Raw genomic sequence first — 16,977 nt, 5'->3', positions numbered from 1 at the left:
AAAGAAAACAGTACTTTGAACTTTGATTAAATGTGGATCAGGTAATTTCTTTGATCTTGTTCAAAATATTTATGTTATATTAAAGGTTGCTTTAACAGCATATTGTATTACTTTTTCCTGTGGTCTTTGCCTTTAGTCGAGATGGTATTAACTCTTTGCAGGTTTTAGATGTCAAGATTTCCCATGTTGGTGGAAAATGAGATAGTAAGAATATCTGTTATATATAGTGTTCTGAAACTATGCATTTGAGCTATGATTAGGCTAATAAACAGATTCTAAAAAAAAAAATCCATTGAAATAATGGATGACTCTTTAAAAAACCAAAACTGCTGAGAAGCAAAACTTCTGTTTAGCAAGTATTCATTTTAAAATCCAGGGCTAACTGTGTACCTCAAAAGTCATTCACACACTTTCTGTAGAACAGCACTTGATAAAGTGGGCTGTTCCGGACTCCACAAGGAATTTAGTTTCTGAAGAGCCTGGAGGCCTGTCGAAGTGAAAGAGGAGGGTAATGCTGTTCAGAATTCCCACTGTAATTACTTCCGTTCCTTATTTGCTGTAGTTGTCAACAGGGTGTTTCAGACATGGTATGCAATAAACTACATCCATGAAATATTTTAATACTATTGAAAGCCCTTAGGGTATAGGCAAATTTTATCTGCCTATGTTGTTACCGTAGAACTTTGAAATGCCATCTCATTTTGCCTGTGGGCTAAGAGTGCTTAATCTTTTTTTGTGCTTGGATCCCTCTGGAAATCTGAGAGAGATACGGACCCCCTCTCAGACTAATTTTTTTTTAAATTCTGGAGTAAAATATTTAAGATTCAAAGGAGAACCAATTGTGCTGAAGGGTAGTCACAAAAAATATGGCACAGTAATCCATGTGTTTCTTTCGGACTGCATTAAATTCAAAGATCTGGAGGCAGATGTACTAATACCACGATTTTAAAGTAATGGCGAGTTAACCATGCTTTGAGTGTGTGCCATAATGTGCTATCCAATTCTCTGTGATGTCTATGGTGATGAGGTCACCAGGGTGTGATATTGCTATGGTTCGCTACCTTTATCCATGAGAGAAGGTAATTCTGTACGTCACTTAGAGTGAGTCAGAATAGAGTGTGTACCCGTGTGTGTTTTCCCACCAAAAGGTTGCGCTCTTTATTCAACCAGTAGATGCTGGTACAAAGCCATCCTTTTTCCAATTCTAAGTGTAGATTGACCCAGATTCCCTGCAAGTAGCCAAATGCCTCTGTTGCTGAGACTTGTCTTGGCAAAGACCTTACAGAATCTGTTGCTAAAGAGTTTCTCTGCCGTTTTTGTCGGAATCACAGGCAAAAACATCAGGAACCGTTCGAGTTGGGGGAAACACTGAAAGGCAATCAAACTTAAGCTCTCTTGGTGCTTGTATTTGCTTTATTCTTCACTGGGCTATTGGGTACTCAAGGATGAGTATCTCCCTAAGCCTAAATTGGCTCTTTGTTTTTGGGGCAAATATGGGAACCAAATATGGGTAAGAGCTTCTGTAAGAGCGTCTTGGCTGTGCCAAGGCCATTTCTGTACGCTTAGGCGTTTTGCTTGAAAAACTGGCAGCCTTACGGATTGCACAATGTATCCACTAAGTAAAGCACTCTCAGGCAAGTCAAAATAATGGATGTTTACTTTCGACGAGAGACTTCCTGTGGGTTTGCCCTCTCTAAGAGCTTTCTAGATAGGCGCAGCCAGCCTGTTCTTTGAAATGGGACCCAGGGGAGAGTGTGTTCATTGTGAGATCTGCTGCAAGATTTTACCATAAGATGAGCCTGGAGTCAGGTTTGGTTTTTGAGAGCATTGGGAATGCCACCACAAGGCCAGGATTGTGAAAGTCTGTGGGAGACCAGGGTGCTTCTGTAGTTTTGCCCTATACCCTCTGAGGTGCAAGTCCAGTCTGCACTGCCCAAACCATATTTTGTATTCTGTTGAGAATCTATATCAGCCCAAGCAAAGGGACCTTTTCTAATTCACAGATAGGTATTGCTTATTTTCCAAGCCAAGAATCTGGTAGGCTGAGAGCCCAGAGAAGTTACTTTTCTAATTCAGGCAAGCACCATACATACCAGGGCAGCCCTGGCCCACCTATGCAGAGACTAGAATTGAACTGATATTTGAGAAGGAGAATAAGAGCTACAAGCCAGAACACTTTGAATTTAGATGAGCCCCTCAGAATATCATCTCAATTGCTTAGTAAAATCTATAGCAATAATGAAAATCCTAAAGAGTATCACTTAGTACATCATAAATTTGGCAAATACAGGGCTAGCAAGTGGAGAAGTGGTTAAGGTGCTGGATTCCCATGAGGCTGACTGCAGTTTGAGTCCTGAACTTGCACCTTGAAACCCAATGCTGGGTGTGTGCGTGCATGCCCCAGAGCCTGAGAGGAGAGTGGAGGAGTAGAGACTGTAGCATGGCCATCCCCTATCTGGGCAGTGATTTCTCACTTTCTGTCTCTCTGGTGAGTGCATGGGCCCTATAGAAAAAAAAAAAAAAAAAAAAAAGAAGAAGAAGAAGAAAAGAAAAAAGAAAAAAAAATTCTGTTGATTTATATATATAACAGACATTCTTCTAGGTGCTGAGGATATAGCAATAAGTAATTTGGACTGCTTATACTCATGAAGTTTTAGCATCTGTGCATACGATATTACCTTATACTGTAGAACTATTAACTTAGTTTCTAACATTTTATTAAGATGTTTAATAGTCTTTTTTTTTTTTTTTGGAGAGGTTTTTTGCTATAGGGAGTATGCACTCGCCAGTAAGAGAGACACAGAAAGCAAAAAATCGCCCTCCAAGAGGGGATGGCCACACCTCAATCCCTTCTCCTCCATTCTCTTCTTGGGATCTTGGGCACATACATATACACACCCGGCTTCAGTTTAAGCCAGCAAGCAGGTCCAGGACTCAAACAACAGTCGACTACATGGGAGTCAAGCAACATAGCCATTATACCATCTGCCAGTCCTGATGATGCTTAATATTCTTAATAACCTTAATATGCTTAAGGTTAGTTTAGAATTTTGAAATTTTATCAACACTTGTCAAAATATGTGTAGGAATAAATAGAATATATCGGGTTGTCGAGATTTTTTTCTATGCAATTGTGTCATGACTTTTCCAACGACCTAATATGATTAAAAATGTTCTGAGAGGGAAATAGGACTATACATATTCTTAAGCATCAACCAGAGAACACAATACTATTTCAAGAGTAGATCTGTTGACTGAGGGAATTTGACGGTGGCACAGTGGTAAGATCTGATGCTCTGTAAAGCAGACCCACATGGGAAGGTTCTGAGTTCATGTCTGGAGAGCTCCGTGAACGTACCAGGCACTTGCGTGTCCATGATCAGGGCTGATTGAAGCTTTGGGTACATCATGGAATCTCTTCCTCTTGAGTCATAAATACCAATTAAAACAAGTTATAATTCCTTTCACTGTATTAGCAATTTAAAAAACTACAGTACACAAAATTAGCAATCATTCCTTGAAACTGGTATTCTTTTATTTTTATCTTTTTAACTGGTGCATCCCTTTAGAAAATGTTTCTTGTGATACACCGTCAAGTACCATATGTGTCGGACATTATCGTATGTTAGGTACTTAAAAAAATCTTTTTGAAGCAAGTTTTTCATGGGGACAGATGGTGACACAGCAGTGAAACATGAAGCTCCGCAAGGCAATCCATCATGAGAAAGTTCCCAGTTCAAGTCTGGCGACCTCTCTGAGAATACCCAGCATATACTTGGCTATGAGCTGGGGCTGACTGAAGGCTGGACATAGGTTGTGTCATCAAGAACCTGTTGAAAGTGCTCACTCCCTCTTCCTTTCCTTCTCAAGAACCCATGGAAGAAATAAAGAAATTTAAAAAAATTTTTCTTCCAGGTCAGCAGGTGGCATGATGATTAAGGTACTGAACTCCCACATGACTGACCGTAGTTCAAGTCTCAGACCTAGAGACTTGCTTTCTCACTTTCTCACTCTCTCTCTCTCTCTGTCTCTGTCTCTTTCTGTTGAGCGCATGTGCCTGATAGCAAATTTAAAAGTAACAATAGTAATAATAAATTAAATAAATAATTCTTAGAAAAAATTTCTTCCTGTTGATCCCCAGGAAATAATCTGAAAAATGGGAAAAGACAAATATATCAAGGTATTGATCAGTGTTACTTATAATTAAAACGGTCACATAATGTATCATTTAAATTTGCTGTCTTTTAAGAGTGAAAAGGACATTATAGTCATGCCTAAACAATAGGTATAAGGGAAGATCATTATAGACAAATTAGGACAGATAACCGTCCCATTTATAATGGCCAAAACAAGCTAAAAAGTACTTAAAAGGCTAATCACAAAATACCTAATTACCATATGACATATTCCCATGATGGAACGTTTTTCAACTACACCTAGGGGAAAAATGTATGGGCCGGAATACTTTGTGGAGTGTAAAGTTCCTATATATTTATTAAATTAAATCTAATCAAGCATGTATACAGGCAGAAGATCGGGACCAGCAGTAGGCATAATGGCTATGTTGCTGGACTCCCATGTAGTTGACATCGGTTCGAGTCCCAGACCTGGTGGCTTAAACTCACACCTGGCACATGTGCGTGTGTGTCCAAGATCCTGTGAGGAGAGTGGAGGAGAAGGGATTGTGGTGTGGCCATCCTCCCTGTGGGGTGATTTCTCGCTTTCTTTCTCTCTCTCTCTTTCTGGCAAGCGCACACGATCTATAGCAAAAACCTCTTCCAAAAAAAACCCAGAAGACAATATTTTAATTTTTTTTTTCTTTATTCTTGTTGGAGTTCCCACATGCACAAATATGACAGAGAGAAAGAAAAGCATCTCTGCAGGTCTGGTCACACCGTGGTCTCCTTCCTCCAATGTCCAGCCTGTTGGTTCTTGGGCACTAATTCAGTGCTAGCCTGTTATTTTCAGATGAACTGGGCCAGGGACTCAAACCAGGCTCTCCATATGGGACTTAGCTTCTCTTGAACAGCACATTACCAGTGTGTCATGGAACTGGCCCAAAATACTTGAAAATTTTTATTTCGTTGAAAGGGGTTATCAGTCTTTCCTCATTATCATTCAAGTTTCCAAATCTCCCATAATGCAAAATTAAATACATTGCATAATATTTTAGAGTAAGAGTTACTATGTTTTTTCAATTCGGTCCAGCCTATTCATTTTATGTATGACAGTATTGACACAAAGAAATGCTACAGGCCATGGCCAGAGTCCTGGGCCTTGTCTCCACGTGGGTGGACTAGGCCGAGGAAGCGTTATGATTCACAAGAAAGGTCTCTTGGCCACTTTACCAAGCTGTCTTGAAGATGTCAGTAAGTCTTGTAGCTTGACTCTAGATCTTTGTTTTTGGTATTTAAAATGATCCATACTTGGTTACACAAGTCAGGATAATTGAGGTTGCTTGTCTCAAAATCTGAAACTTTACAGGATAGGCTTATTGACTTAATTTTCTCCAGGTCTCCTAGTTCTGTTTGTGTTGCTGACCCTACGTGACCTATTCATGGGGGGAAGAAATCAGAATAATACAAAGCAAGACACGTCCTTAAGCTCCAGACACTTGGCAGTGGGATGCTAGCCCCTCCTGTGTGCTCATTTCCTCTGCCCTCCGCTGCCAGCCACTTCTCAGCCCACAGTCTAGAAATCAGACTGAGTGTTGAATGCAGAAAGTCCCAGATTCCTACAGATGACTAATTTTTACTAAAGGTGAACTGTGCTTCTGAGTAGTTTCTACTTTCAGAAGGCTGTTTGTTGATTAGGTAATCGAGGGGTGGTAAGGCTGACTGGGAGCCCTTCATAGAGCCAATTTAGACCTCTGACACGATCCACTCTGTGTCAGACCTTCATCCTTTTATCCTGGGCCTGATACACGAGAAAAGTTCATTGCGGATCCCTAGAGTTGCTCGTAGTATGTTGGCAGTTCATTTGGGGATACTAATGTTGAGCCATGGCGGTGACTGGGTGAGAATGAATTTTTATTAATCCGTGGTGCCACCTGGCGGCCAGAATGTTCATTTTATGATGCTCATGCACAGGGCAGGGACCTTCCCTTTTTTTCTTTAATAAAAATAACCATAGTGGCACTTGAAGCCTTTTTATTAGTGAACTTTTGAACAATGCCTAATTTGCTTGGGCAGAAGTTGAGAAGTCATAGAATATTCAAGTCCAATGTGGCAGGCCGGAATGACTGCTCTCGTCATTGTTACTTACTACAATAGCTTCCGCGGAGTACCAGGTGGTAGGTAGAATTCCCCATGACCAATGCAGGTGTGTCTGTCTGGGCCTTTGCCTGGGTTTCACCGTGGTTGTAACAGTCACTGGCACAACAGGCGGTTTCATCGCTCCTCCCGTCTGAGTCAGAGGGCGAGCAGTCAAGTTCTCCTCATGCTGTCTTTATGGCACTGGGTCATTCTTTCTTTCTTTTTTTTTTTTTTTAAAGAAGTACTTTATTTAACTTTATTTGACCATTGAGGGACAGAGTAAGAGAGACAGAGAGAGAGAGTAGGAAAGTGAGGAAGCAAGCCTCCAGGTCCGAGACTCAATCCGCGGTCAGCCATGTGGGAGTCCAGCTCCCTTAACCACCATGCTACCTGCTGGCCCCGGCACTGGGTGATTCATGTCTATGGAAGGGATCATGGTCCTGTCTTTGAAAAGGTCAAAGTTACTAATAGTATATTGCAGGCAGATGCCCTAATAACATGGATGAATGATAGATCAATAAATTGAAAAGCTGAATTTTGGAGATCATTAAGTGTTTTTTGTTTGTTTGTTTTTTAATTATTGACTTATTTAATTCCATTTGTTACAATTATTATTTTTTAATTTGACCAGATAGAGACAGAAACAGAGGGATAGGGAAAACAAGAAAGCAAGCTGCCAGGTCCAAGACTCAAACCACAGACAGCTATGTGGGAATCCAGCGCCTTTAACCTCCACGCCACCTGCTGGCTCCCATTAAGAGGTTTTTAAGAATTGAGAATCAGGCTGTGCAATTTGAGTCCTGGACGGGAAGGCTTGAGAAACACTCTGGGTCTGTATGCATGCATGCCCAAAATCCTGAAAGGAGAAACGGAGGAGAAAGGATTACAGTGTGACCATTTCTCACTGGGGAGCCCTTTCTGGTCTTCCTTCTCTTTTACCCCCTGTCTCTAGCAAACACATGTGTCCTCTGGCAAATTAAAAAAAAAAAAAATTGGCATGGTAGGTAAACATAGCCTGTTGCTTTCTTGATTAGTAGCATATTTGTGCAACGTGTGGGTGGTAGACTTTGTGCTCAGCCAGTTTGGGTATTCAAGCTTTGTTCCTGAAAGGCCAGGTCAGTGGTTCAGTAGCCATGCTTGAATTTGAATACCAGCAATTCTAACAATGCAACTCAGAAGCTTATCAGGCTCAGTGCAGTATCTGAGGTCAAGTTTTCTTTTTTCTTTTTTTTCTCTCTTTTTGTTTTTGTTTTTGTTTCTTGAGGGAGAAAATTTTGCTCTATGGTACACCAGAAAGAAACAGAGACAGAAAGTGAGAAAGCACCCCCCCACGATTTGGCCACCCTCCCTTCTCCATTTTCCTCTCAGGATTTTGGGCACGCATGTGGCCAGCAGGTCCAGATTTAAACTGCAGAGGACCACATGGAAGTCCAGCGCCTTAATCACCATGCCACAGGCTGGCCCAGGTTAAGATTTCCTAGTGTGAACATCTTCTAGGGAGTTCTTCTGGTTTAGAGAAATATCCGAGTTTGCATAGCTGTACTTCTGTGTAAAAGAGTAAGAATTGAAGACAAAATGGAAACTCACAGGACCAGCAGTTGCTGGACATAATGGCTATGTTGCTAGACTCCTATGTAGTCAACTGTGGTTCGAGTCCCAGACCCTGTGGCTTAAACTCACACCGGGCATATATGCGTGCATGCCCGAGATCCCAGGAGGAGAATGGAGGAGAAGGGATTGTGGTGTGGCCATTCCTCCTAGGGGGTGATTTCTTGCTTTCTGTCTCTCTGTCTTTATGGTGAGTGCACACGCCCTAAAAAGGAAAAAAAAAAAGGAAAAAAGAAAAGAAAAAAGAAATTCACTGTGAACCTGATCCTTAAGTAAGTCTTCTTTCCTTCCATTCTTTTCAGCCTACTGCAGTCTTGTGAAAATTTCACTGTTGACAAATGAGGTAGCTTTGGCATTGAGAACATCTAATAATACGGGGATTGTTTCCCTAACACTATCACTCTTAGCCATACAATTATTAAATATTTGGATTCCCCAAAAATGTCTTAAATGTAGAATATATTCTGAATGGGAAATAAGAAGAAGCTGATTTTTTCTTTGTCTCTGGGTGAGGATAAATATAATGTATAATCAATGCATTTGTTATGATCTGTGGTCATCCTATGTTTTCGGCCAGAAATATGCTGTCCAACCTGTGTGCTCAGATTGCTTTGAGATCTAAGTTTTAGTGATGGTTTCTGGCAAGAGAGAGCCCATGCCGTGATACAGAGGAACTGAATTTGCTCATCCACAGCCTCTCCCCATGACTTAACTGCCAGGGCTGATGTTTATAATGTGCATGACTAGACTCACACAGGCTCTTGAATCACTGTTTTAGGGACAGAGGAAATTTCAGCAGGTGTGTGAGTGTGTCATCTGTCACGTATGACAAGCTCACCCTGATATCTGGGTTTCTTTTAGTGCCCTGGAGCATGACTTCATAAATCCATGAGTTGCAACTCTTATCTATTCCGTAATATTGCTAACTGGAGATTAGGTCTGATAAAAATATATTCATTTGGGGCCAGCAGGTGGCGTGGTGGTTAAGGCACTGGGTTTCTATATGGTCAGCCACAGTTTGAGTCCTGGACTCAGTGACTTGAAAATCATGTCAGGCGTGTGTGTGTGTGTGTGTGTGTGTGTGTGTGTGTGTGTGTGTGTCCGTGTCCATTCATCTGTCCAGAATCGTGGGAGGTAAATGAAGAAGGGAATGTAGCATGGCCACCCCCATAGGGGGGCATGATTTCTCAGTTTTCCTTTCTCTTCTCTCTGACAAGTGCACACACCCTATGGCAAAAACCTAAAGAAAAAAATACACACACACACACACACAATGTGTATAATACATAATATATAATATAATACATATTATAATACATATTAAATAATATAATACATACTATAGAATGTCATATATAACATATGATACATATTATATAATACATATTACATAATATTGTATGTTATGGGCTAGCCCTTCTCAAAAATATTTCTTAAGCATTTATTGTCTTCTGAGAGCAAAGCTAAGTACTTGCTGTGAAAGATGGCTCAGATGTGGGTCCTGTCCACAGAAGCTTGAAAAAGAAAATGATAGAAGGCATAAAGTAACTGTCATGTCATGTATTCTTGAAAGGGAGAAAATAATTTTTTCAAATGAAAAGTTTTATAGGGGAAGAGGAATTCGAGATGATACTTAAAAAATCAGGAGTATGGGGCCGGCAGGTGGCATGGAGGTTAAGGGTGCTGGACTCTGATATGGCCGACCGCAGTTCAAGTCCCAGATCTGGCAGCTTGCTTTCTCTCTCTCTCTCTCTTTTTGTCTCTGTCTCTCAGTCTGTCTCTCAGTCTTACTGTCCCTCTCTGGTCAAATTAAAAATAAATAAAGTAAAGTAAAACAATTATTAAAAAATAGGAGTAGAATTAAAAATAAATTCTTTTAAGTTTTGGGCATAGGGTACCTGTGCTTGCTGGCAAGAGACACGAAGAGGGAAAGTGAAAAGATCACCTCCTAGTGGAGCATAGCCACACTGCAGTCTCTTCTCCATTCTTTTCCTGGCATTCTGAGCATGCACGCACATACACATGCTTGGCGTGACTTTCAAGCTGCCAGTTCTAGGACTTGAACAATAGTCGGTCATGTGGGAGTCCAGCACCTTAACCCCCACACCACCTGCTGGCACCAACCACATTGCTTATTTGCAGATGCTCTTCATGTGAGTTTCTCACCCTCAGCTGTATTGATGTGTTGAGTCGGATAATTCTGGGTTGTCGGGCTGCTCTGTAGGATGTTTAGTAACATCTGTAGCCTCTAATCACTAGACGCCAGTGGGGTTTTCTTGCCCTCAACTGCAACAACCAGAAGCATCTCTAGATATTGCCACATGGCCCCTGGCATGATTGAGGGGGGACAAGTTTGCCACCATTTGAAAACCACTAGCCTAGATATATGTCTTGAGTTCCTTTGTTAGACTCGTAGATTGGCCAACCTGTCTCTCAGACTGTTGATCTATGCATGCCTTTGAAGTTGATTGTGCTTCATCTTGAGACTGGGTATTTTGTGTGTGTTGGGATAGAAGAGCAGGACTAGGCCTCCAAACACCTGGGTTCTAGTCCTTGCTCTGGTACAAAAGTCACGCAGATTAGGCAAGACCCTAAATGTAAACATCTGGTTTCTCATCTTTAAAATAACTAGTATGCACACCGCATGTATGCTTTAAAAAACTATAACATAAGCTAGAAAGATGTACAGCAACTAAACATAAACAAGAAATTATAAAATTAAGAAAAAAATCTAATATGAGCTGGGCTTGATAGTACACAGCATTTGGGGAAGCTGAGGCAGAAAAATCCCAAGTTCGGTGCTAGCCTGGGCAGAACAGCCAGAGTGACTTTGGAGGCTTTCACAGCTCTGATTCTGTGTTATTAACTGGTCTCAGAAATGTATTCTTCCTCAATTTTGGAAAGTCAACTCAAATGGCACCGGCTTATTAACTGACAAGACTGAAGCATTAAATAAGAAAGATAAATTTTCTGGGCTCTGTAATTTATTGTGCTAAGTACTATCTTTTTTTTTTTTTCTCTCTAGATTATTTGAAGAATCTCTTAGAAGACTCTGGAGACTACAGAGACACTCAAGGTAATTTACTTTCATTGTCTCATAGTTGCAGGAGTTTTAAATGTTTATTTGAACCTATCAAATAAAAACAGATTGATAACAAAACCCATATATATATAAAACTGTTTTATTCACAGAAGACTTGGAGCCTTTTAAAAATTTTATTATGGGCAGAATAAAAAATTGAACAGAGTTTTAAACTCATTTTTTAGAAATTAATATTCAGTCTTTTCATTATTTAACTTCTCCTTTTTTCTCCAGCATCTTCAATTTGCAAGTATTATGCTTTTTGTTTGTTTGCTTGAGGGTGTGTGTACTCACGAGAGAGACAGAGAAAGGAAGAAAGCACCCCCAATGGGGCGTGAGCAGGCTGCAATTCCTTCTCCTCCGTTTCTCTCTCCTTCCAAGATGTTGTGCATGTGTGCATTTGTTCCTGACATGTTTTTCAAGCTGCTGGTTGTGGAACTTAATCCATGTATCTGGCCATGTGTAATCCAGCTCCCTTGACTACCAGGCCATGGGCTAGTCCACAAGTGGTTTTTTTTTTTTTTTAAGTTTCTGCTATAGGGTGCATGTGTTCACCAGAGAGAGAAAGAGGAACAGTGAAAAGGAAAGTGAGAAACCACCACACCACCCCCAGAGAAAATGGCCATGCCACAATTCCTTCTCCATTTTTGTCTCAGGATTTGGGGAATATATACACATGCACCCTGCCTAATTTTTCAAGCTGCTAGGTCTAGGACTCAAACCGTGTTTGGCCATGTGTGAACCCAGCACCTTCACCATCACACTTCCTATCACTGCCGTCTGTCACAAGCCACCAATCTAATCCTATCCTTGTAAACTTCAACAGGGTGCTCAAATCACAGCACCAGGCAACCCTGACATCCATGCTGTTTGTAAACGCAAACAGTGTTTCTTCAGGGACTTCCTTTGGGTCATGTTTTCCTAAAGTGTTGTTTATTTCTGCATACTCAATGGTCAGCCGAGCTCCAGAGGTTGCTTGCCATAAACCAGGTGTTGTGTCATCTGAAGTTATTTAAGGTTGCAAACTGTGAGTTTCACTGGCAACAACCAAACATGCCCTCTGCTCTTTATGTATTTCAGATGCCCTTGCTGTTGTTATAGAAGTCGCCAACCATGCCAATGACACCATGAAGCAAGGAGTGAGTATCTTGATATCAGTGGCCAGTTGCTCTGGGGGCTGACAGTCCAGGTCTTCTCATGCTCTTTCTTGTCTTTCTGTAGGACAACTTTCAGAAACTTATGCAAATTCAGTACAGCTTAAATGGACACCATGAGATAGTTCAGCCTGGGCGGGTAAGCATTTTAGAGTCCTTTTGCAAATTTAATACGATGCACTTAGGCACCGTCTGTAGCTGCTCTTCATTTTAGTTATGAAAATAAGTTGTTATTCTTCATTGACCCAGTCTTGATTGCTTTGTCCGTTCAAAGCATTCATGATGTAAGTCACTGTGACAAGAAGTCCATTTCAATGAGGAGAATGGCAAGGGACCCCACAGAGTATCTGATTTAATGGGCATTTTATGGTGTAATACCAGCTGACTTCACAGACAATTTCATTTAAAATCTTTAATGTAAGAAGACTAGGAGGAGGGGGGAAGGGTGGTGTCCCAGTGTTTCTCCTAGAGCATAGAAGTGGTCTAAGAAATTAATTCAGGAAAATTACAAAATGCAGTTGGCAGAGTGTTAGACACACCTTAGGATCAAGTATACACTTGGTCAGTTACTGCTGGTCCACACAGTACCCGCTAGGGCCAGTACCAGATTTGTGAAACTGCTTCCTTGTCCATTCTTAAATGATTTTTAAAGAGGACTTACAAAGAAACCATGAGTAGGCCCAGCTGGTGGATGGAGGTTAAGATGCTGGATCCCATATGGCTAACTAATTGGTTTGAGTCCCGAACCCGAACCCTGGCATCTTTAAAATCATGCCTTGTGCGTGTATGGCCAAAATCCCGAGAGGAGAATAGAGGGGATGGGATTGTGGCATGGTCACCCCCCTGGCCCTCCATCCTCACCCTCCATCTGTCACGGGCGAGCACCCAGGCTCTATAACAAAAAGAAAGAGAGAAAGAGAAAGGCAGAAAAGAAACCATGATTATAAAAAGTCACAAGGTAGCTATGTCTCTGTCACCTTCACAAAAATAATTCGTAGAGAAGTGAAAAGGGGAATTAAATTGTATTGTCATTGTGTTATGATAGTAGGACTAAATAGGTGTTTCTTCGAATGCATCAGGTTTTTCTCAAAGAAGGAACTCTGATGAAGCTATCTCGGAAAGTCATGCAGCCCCGGATGTTTTTCCTGGTAAGGAACTCATGTGCTTCTGACCTAGTGGAGTCAGGGATAATTACTCCATGGAAGGAGACATTTTTATGTAACAGATCACCTGAAAGCATTCAAGTATCAGTTTTTGTAGTCTCTCTGCTCGCCTGTGTTGCCCATGTGCATTTGAGTATGAAACATATGCCCAGCTGTGATGGTGCAGGGGGTGGCGCCCTGCTCTGTAGTGCTGGGGGAGCCACGTGGCTGGCCCCCTATCAGTGGAGTTGAGAGCCTGGAGGGGCTCGCAGTGGGAGGAGTCTTTCTCTCCCTTCACTCTTGCTCCCTCATCAAAGTCAGAAAATAAACTTCTTAAAAATGAAGCAATATCTGTTATTATACATAACCAGCTAACTCATCCCTTTAAAAATTCGGTGTATTTCATTTCTAATTTGGAAGAATTCTTTTCACCATTTATTTAGGCAGAATTGTAAGATCTCAGTGAGATTTAGAATAGAAAACATTAATCTGTTACGCACTTGGAAAGGAAGCACATTGTTTTCAGAAATTGCCTTCTTAATCATAGTCTAATAACATATTCTAGGCGGTTGCGGTAAGCAGGGGGCGTGGGTGACTTCTTACTGTCCCTCTCTCTGTCTCTGTCTTTCTCTGGTGATTGATTGTACATGCCCTATGGCAAAACCCAAAACAACAAATAACAAATTCTGGGTGGTTCTATTTTACTTGGATATTAGCAAAAAGATAGCATATCTTTGTAGCTGGAGTTTGTTTTACCGTGTCGCATGAAATATTTCTCCTTGCAGTTTAATGACGCCCTGCTGTATACGACACCGGTGCAGTCTGGGATGTATAAGCTGAACAACATGCTCTCACTGGCTGGAATGAAGGTGTGTGCCTCTCTATTTACTCAAATCTAGTTCATCTACTTAGAGAAAAAGAAATCCCTAAACTAATCACTTTTCTCATATCCCTAACTTTTTTTCTCTCCATATGTTGCTGTTCATACATTCATTTATTCATGGAGTCATTCTTTCACTCATGCATTAATTTATGTATAGGATACTTACTGAGAGCTGCTAGAGACAACACATGGTACTAGGTTTAGTAGAAAGTAAGAAAATGAGTTGAAACATGGTTCTTTTTGTCTTCACCCCATCCCAGCCTCTTAAGGAACTTAACAAAGTCATTAGGAAAATAATATATTGTACATGAATGCCAGAAAGTAGGCTGTGATTAATACTGCTGTAAAAGCACAGTTAAAGTTTTGGGGTGTTCAGAAAATATAGAATATGTAGCTGTGGGCAGTTGTGGTGGACAGGTTGGCACACAGCTTTTAATGGGCAGTTAGTAAAGAAGGAATCAAGGAAGTCTTTTTGGAGGAAGAGTCAGTGAGCCTGAGTGTACAGGACATGTGTGGCCATGTTGAGATGCTCAGGAAAGGCATTGTGTGTGTGGAGGCAAAATCGTGGGCAAAGGCCTGGAGGTGGGGAAGTGGAGCCTGTGTGTGAGTAGAGCAGATGAGGGCATAGCACTGGATAAGGTGGGTAGGAAGGGTGATTGTGGATGCCAGCAGCCTGGGGCATTAGGCTACAGTGGGATTTTCCATAGGATGAATTTGCTCGTATTATGTGCAGCAGGTGGTGTGGTGGTTAAAGATGTTGGATTCCCATGTGGCTGACTGTGGTTCAAGTCTCAGACCTGACAGCTTGCTTCCTCTCACTTTCACACTCTCTCTCTCTCATTCTCTGGTCAGATTAAAAAAAAAACAAATAAAACAAATAATAATCATAATAAATAAAGTTAAATTTAAAAAAGTGTTGATTCTTGGGGCCGGCAGGTAGCATGGCGGTTAAGAGTGTTGGACTCCCACATGGCTGACCATGGTTCAAGTCTCACACCTGGCAGCTTGTTTTCTCACGCTCTTGTCATCCTGTCCCTCTCTGGCCAAATTAAAATAAATGAGTAAAGTTCAGTAAAATAATTCTTTTTAAAAAAGTGTTGATTCTTTAAAAAAAAATTGTGTGCTTTCTTTCAGGTCAGAAAACCCACCCAAGAAGCTTATCAGAATGAATTAAAAATTGAAAGTGTAGAACGTTCCTTCATTCTCTCAGCCAGGTAAATTTTTTAAAACATGTATGGGTTGGGCCAGCCAATGGCATAGTGGTTGAGACAGCTGGATCCCCCATGGCTGGATGCACGGTTCAAGTCCCAGACCTAATGACTTGAAAAACATGCCGTGTGTGTGTCTGTATGTGTGTGTGTCCAAAATTCTAAGAAGAGAATAGATGAGAAGGGACTCACGATGCTGCCTGCCAGCCCCAAGAATGGACGAGAAGGAATGCAGTGTGGCCATACCCTCTGGGGGATATGTTCTCACTTCCATCCCATCACCACCCTCTGTCTCTCTGGCGAGCACGCATGCCCTATAGGAAATTTGTTTTTGAAAGTGTACAGATGAAGTTTTGCCAGTGTTACAAGGTCAGCAGTTGCCAGCACTTTTGTACTTAGCTTAACTGCTAGACTTTTTTGCACTTTTCTTCCTCAATATCATGCCATTCATTCTTGATTTCCCATGCAGGCAAACGACTGACAGCTAATGCAGTACTGTGCTAGAAGCGCAAAGATTAAAAGAAAGAATGTTCTTCTGAGCAGAATGACAAGGGCAAAGGGTGCTTTGCTGATCATTTCTCTTTTTTTAAGTGAATATTTCAAATCATTATTAAAGAGAACGAGTGTTAGGCCAGCCATAGCGCATTGGTAATGCACTGCTTGTGAGAAGCTAGATCCTACATGGCTACCATGGTTCAGAGTCCTGGCCCAGTCAGCTTGAAACACACAAGGCACATGTGCAGTGACCTAGACCTGAGGAACTAGAGGACTGAGGGAGGAGATTGCAATGTGACCAGACCTTGTAGAAGGGGCTCCTCTCTCTCTCTCTTTCTGCCTGAATGTGCATTCACATGCGCTGTCATGTATAAAGAGAAAAAACCCTAGTCTTTTATGGTTTACTAGGAAGTTCACGTGTATTAGTAGTAGTAGAGAAAGTTTTGCTATAGGGCATGTGTACTCACCAGAGAGACAAAGAGAGACAGAGAGACAGAAAACGAGAAATCCCCCCTAGGGGGATGGTCACACCACAATCCCTTCTCCTCCATTCTCCTCTCAGCATTCTGGGCACGACACGCATACGCACCCAGCCTGAGTTTTAAGCTGCCAGGTCCAGGACTCAAACCATGGTCAGCCATCCAAGGGCCGAAGCTGAGAATTACGGTCTAATTTTTGTTTTTAAAGATTTCACTGGCAGCATCATAGAAGACGGTCACTCAGGCACTAGGGCAGAAGTGGGAAACCAGCTGATGTGCTGTAGGGGATGTGTCTTAGTGGTAAAATGTGGTCAGAATTAGGGAGAGACAATAAGATAACTGATGGGCACCTGCCCTATGCCAGAGAGGGTGTGTAGGACTCCCACCTGGCCAAGTACAGTTCAAGTCCCGAGCCTGGTGGCTTGCTTTCTCACTTTCCCTGTCTCTCTCTGTCTCTCTGGTTAAGTTAAAAAATAATAATGAATAAAATTAATAAAAATAGTTGTTTAAAAAATTAATGTATTATGGGAACCAGCACTTAGCATAATGGCTATGTTGCTGGACTCCCATGTAGTCGACCATGGTTCGCATCCTGCCCCGGTGGCACGTGTGCGTGTGTGCCCAAGATCCCGAGAGGAGAATGGAGGAGAAGGGATTGCAGCGTGACCATCT

The 16,977-nt window shown here is 41.6% G+C and overlaps 1 protein-coding gene across 4 annotated transcripts in view; it reads left to right on the top strand.

Moving 5' to 3' along the window:
• Positions 1–16,977, top strand: part of FGD6 (FYVE, RhoGEF and PH domain containing 6) — a 139,041-nt gene that overhangs the window by 98,848 nt on the left and 23,216 nt on the right. For all 4 annotated transcript variants that reach the window (XM_006154866.3, XM_006154865.3, XM_014590263.2 and 1 more), the window contains exons 9-14: positions 10,888–10,938; positions 12,025–12,083; positions 12,166–12,237; positions 13,178–13,246; positions 14,026–14,109; positions 15,258–15,337. In XM_006154866.3, coding sequence (XP_006154928.1) covers positions 10,888–10,938; positions 12,025–12,083; positions 12,166–12,237; positions 13,178–13,246; positions 14,026–14,109; positions 15,258–15,337 — 415 coding nt within the window. The remainder of the gene's footprint in view (positions 1–10,887; positions 10,939–12,024; positions 12,084–12,165; positions 12,238–13,177; positions 13,247–14,025; positions 14,110–15,257; positions 15,338–16,977) is intronic.

Source organism: Tupaia chinensis, unplaced genomic scaffold (genome assembly GCF_000334495.1).
Source record: "Tupaia chinensis unplaced genomic scaffold, TupChi_1.0 Scaffold000423_1, whole genome shotgun sequence".
Classification (NCBI taxonomy): domain Eukaryota; kingdom Metazoa; phylum Chordata; class Mammalia; order Scandentia; family Tupaiidae; genus Tupaia; species Tupaia belangeri.
Note: the sequence above shows the minus strand (reverse complement) of the source record. Positions and strands in the feature narration are given on the sequence as shown.